We start from the raw sequence: 4,135 nt of genomic DNA, 5'->3' as shown, positions 1-4,135 counted from the left end.
AATTACTGAAAATATATCCATGCAAAAATAAAGTTAAAATAATTGTTACATAAATAATATTCTTAGCATTACTGTATTGATTAAATTTTCAATTAAAACATAAACAACCTAATAACGGCTAAAATTACTATCAAGTACATAATTTGTTAAAATTACATTTTATTTTAAAATCTTTTCCTAAAAAATCAATACGATCATTAGAACACAAACTTAGCAAACTTTTTTTGACGTTAACGATCAGTTTATGAAACAGGGTCTGCAGCGTGCGGGGAGGGTCGGCCCGTGCGCTGCGCGTGCGGCGGCCCGCGCCCCACCGCCGCGTGCGCTACTTAGAGTCGGGGGTGCACGCCACCTCCGCCAATCCACTGACGACCACCGCGGCACGCACACGTGCGCTCGATACTCTCTCTACACTTCGATATATACGCGATGCCCATGGCGACGATACACGCTTACCAAAATCTCGGTGTTAATCAGAAACTTTCTCAGCTTCAAAACTCGGCGCAAAGACGACTTGCCCCAGCTCCCGACGCAGGAAGATGTAAGAAGAAAACCTATCTTCAACAGACATACCCTGCTCCACCTGCCTCGGTAGCACGGCGCAACGCAAGAGAGCGGAATAGAGTTAAGCAAGTTAACAATGGATTTGCGGCACTTCGTCAACACATACCATCAGCTGTTTCAGCAGCCCTAGCCGGCGGCAGAGGATCTTCCCGAAAACTGAGCAAAGTTGACACCCTCCGGCTTGCAGTTGAATACATCAGAAGCTTGAAAAAGCTTCTGGACGATAGCGACGAAGGCTGCACAGAAACACAAATGAGCATAGGATTAAATAATAGTGGACCGCAGACACCACCTTCCTCCGAAGAGTCTCTGTCTCCGGCACCATCCCTAATATCAGAAAGTTCAGCTAGTGCTAATTGTCATGAGACCTATGATTCCTACGAACCCATGAGCCCTGAAGATGAAGAGCTTCTTGATGTTATATCGTGGTGGCAACAACAGTGAACTAAGGTAACAATTTATTTTAATAATAATATTAAAATTTAAAGAATAATATAATATTTTTCGAAGCTAAATGATAGCTTAACCTTGACATCAGTACTGAAATTGTTATCAGTTTTTGTCCCGACTATGTTTACATTTGTTATCAGTGATTTCAACGAAGCGCTCTAAAACGCGGTGTCCTTATAAATTCAAAAAGTCCCGCAGGTATCTCAATTTTTTATTGCCAATAAAGTTGCCGACTAAGCTTTTTGCTCTATCGTTAGTCACGGTTGCCTACCGGGTCAGGTCCGTTCCTTTATATTGCACAAATTCAATAGATTTGGGACCGTGTACCTTGCGAGCCAAAAAGTAAACACATATATAGTAGACCGAGGCGAATCGGATCACTTTTTCTTTGAGGTTGAGTAAATCATACTAAAGTGTTATATAATGTTATTTTTATTAATAAAATCGTAAGAAGTATTAATAACCTATGAAACAAACATTTGAAAACTTAAATCATACATATATTCTCTTAATTACCTATTAAAAACTAAAAAAAGGAAAATATCCGAATCGCCCCAACTTACGGGGTGAATCGGATCGTACACAACATATAACAAAATTTTAAGGTATAGTGTTAAATAACTTTGGAATCAGTAAAAATATATAATAATAAGATCAATTTTGATTATTGGCACATAATTCACATATATATGGTCCTTTTTTTCTGTAATCTCGTGAACGGTACTGAAAAAATCTTAGCAGCTTTACGTAAGGTAAACTCTTTGTTCTGGACTTTATTTACAGCCTCTTTCATTTTTTATTGAGACCATTCTCCGGCGGTCATGAAATAAATATGAATCAATAACCTAAAACATGTCTCAATCAGTTTAAAAGTATCATCCAATTCGCCCCTAAGGATATGATCCGATTAGCCCCATAATTAGGACTTTTGAAATAAATATTTTAGACGTTAACCTCTAAGATTATACTTAAAAGCTAATTGGTTCTTTAATATAAACACCTTGCTTAACAATATAAGCCAATGTAGTTGAATTTTAAGACAAATCCGTCATATGACACAGAAATCGTAAGTACGCGTACCTTAGATGAGCGCCAAATTGCGACACACACAAAAAACCGAGTGGCTGACGATCGGCATTGCCACTGATCCACAAGCGCGATCGAAATACTGCTTATGTCGGGAGGTGCTCAGTAAATGAAGAGACATAAAACGCCGGTTGAGTGCGTTCTATGTGATTGTGATATTTGAATTATCAACAGATTTCTAATTTTGATCCGATTCGCCCTGTGATCCGATTCGCCTCGGTCTACCCTAGGTATCTATTATGCTTACGCATTGAACCATCGCCATAGACCTTTATCTATTCATTGTCACGATCACATATTATACACAATAGGGTGTCTCTGACAAAGAATTAAAAATATCGCTCCGGAATTTACTGCCGCATATTATTGGTAGTAAAGTTTAGACTGTTATCTTGTTTAAAATTAAACTTAATAGGCTAGACAAAACCCGCATGTCTTCATAATTTCAATGACCAAACAGCAATTACATCTAACAACGTTGTGGTTCGCCCCGCATATAGTGGGAAAATTGCACATAAAAAGTGGTGTATTCTAATAACAAGTGGTCGCATATGATTGCTCTGATTTGCTACAAGTGGAAACAGGTTATGTGCACCTCATCTTTGCTGATTTATCTTAAATCAATAAGGTGCATCCGGTCAGCGACGTACTCCGCCACATGACCCGGTCCACTCACAAAATTCAGGGGCTTCGCGAAATTGCGTCCCGCAAAAAGTCAGCACCTCTTGTAGCCCATTAATTTCGTGTACCGGAAGACGAAATGTTAAGAGGAAATATACGATAGGGAAGCACACGTGTTACAATATTTGCTAAATCCCGAGCAAACATCTGGTGATAAACCAGTTGAGTGGAACTTATGTGGATTTTATAGCGACAATAAAACGTGAATTTCTGCTTTTTCCTCTTCAATTTATTAACGTTCTTTCTCCTTTTTTCAGATACTCATGTTGCCGGTGATCAAAGTGAAGGCAATGAGCCGCTATTGGTTGTGAAAAAATGACGATTTAAGAAGAAACTGAGCGTCGGAGCGCAAGGGACTCCGAGTGAACCTCTAATTAAGCGCAATCAGTGTATTCCTAATGAGAGGGGATAATGGTAGACTATAACGACCCCATCGATGCATTCCGCCGAGCGAACGAACGACTGAAGACTCCGCTTACATTTCATACATGTATGGAATCGCAGCATTAAGACTGAAATATTCCTTGTTCCATAGAAGCATTTAGTTTAATTGTAAAGACTTATTAAACGCTGTGCCTTTAGGTAGCCTTAGCATTACTTCCAATAAGAATTACTTTAATGTTACGTTTTAATATTCTATCTAGTCATTAGTTTTAAGTATATTGTACGTTGTATAAGACATTGTTTAAATAAACATTGTGCCTTTTTAGCTGAAATGATTTCGAAGTTTTCGTTACATGCCTGGATAAGGTAAAGTAGTAGATTTGTAAATATAAACTGTAGTTCTCTAGCACCTAAGGATAAAAGATTCCTAATAATATAAAGCTGTAGCAGAAAGCTGTAAAAAGTATTTCCGTCGGAAAAAATAAATTTTATATTTCAAACTTTTGTGTTTTATTGTTTTCAAATACAAAGGATTTTAAGCTAGCTTTAAAATTGAAGTACCTAATATTAAAATGCATATTTCAAATGTGTTACTTTAAAGAAGTGACTTAGTAATAACTGCAATTAGGTATATTAATAAGTATTGTGGAAAAAGCATAGTTTTATCATTAATTCGAATATGTTCCTTAGAAGAATGATAGATGTTCAAAAGATCTTTTTCTATCGCTATTTCAACTTAAATAAGTTGTTGACACCAACAACCACCACCGTACCGTGGTCACCGTGACCACGCACGCTGTAAAGCACGCGAAACGTCGGATAAATTTAAAATTATGTCAAATAATTGTAAATTTATAATAATACATAAGATTAATCCGGTAAAAGCGTTTTTCTTTAAATGTGTAAAGGTTATGTTAATCAAAGACAATACTAAGTTGTTGACGTTAGCATTTGTTGCAGACACAACTTT

At 37.3% G+C, this 4,135-nt stretch overlaps 1 protein-coding gene across 1 annotated transcript; it reads left to right on the top strand.

Moving 5' to 3' along the window:
• The first annotated feature begins 366 nt into the window (after nucleotides 1-366).
• On the top strand, nucleotides 367-3,665 carry LOC125058046 (achaete-scute complex protein T3-like). The gene is made up of 2 exons (XM_047662053.1): nucleotides 367-1,014; nucleotides 3,039-3,665. The coding sequence occupies exon 1, from the start codon at nucleotides 430-432 to the stop codon at nucleotides 1,006-1,008; it is 579 nt and encodes a 192-aa protein (XP_047518009.1). The 5' UTR covers nucleotides 367-429; the 3' UTR covers nucleotides 1,009-1,014; nucleotides 3,039-3,665.
• The last annotated feature ends 470 nt before the right edge of the window (nucleotides 3,666-4,135 follow it).

The sequence above is a fragment of the Pieris napi genome, chromosome 17 (assembly GCF_905475465.1).
Source record: "Pieris napi chromosome 17, ilPieNapi1.2, whole genome shotgun sequence".
NCBI classification, from domain to species: Eukaryota; Metazoa; Arthropoda; class Insecta; order Lepidoptera; family Pieridae; genus Pieris; species Pieris napi.
The sequence above is the reverse complement of the archived record's forward strand: the minus strand, read 5'-3'. Positions and strand labels throughout refer to the sequence as shown.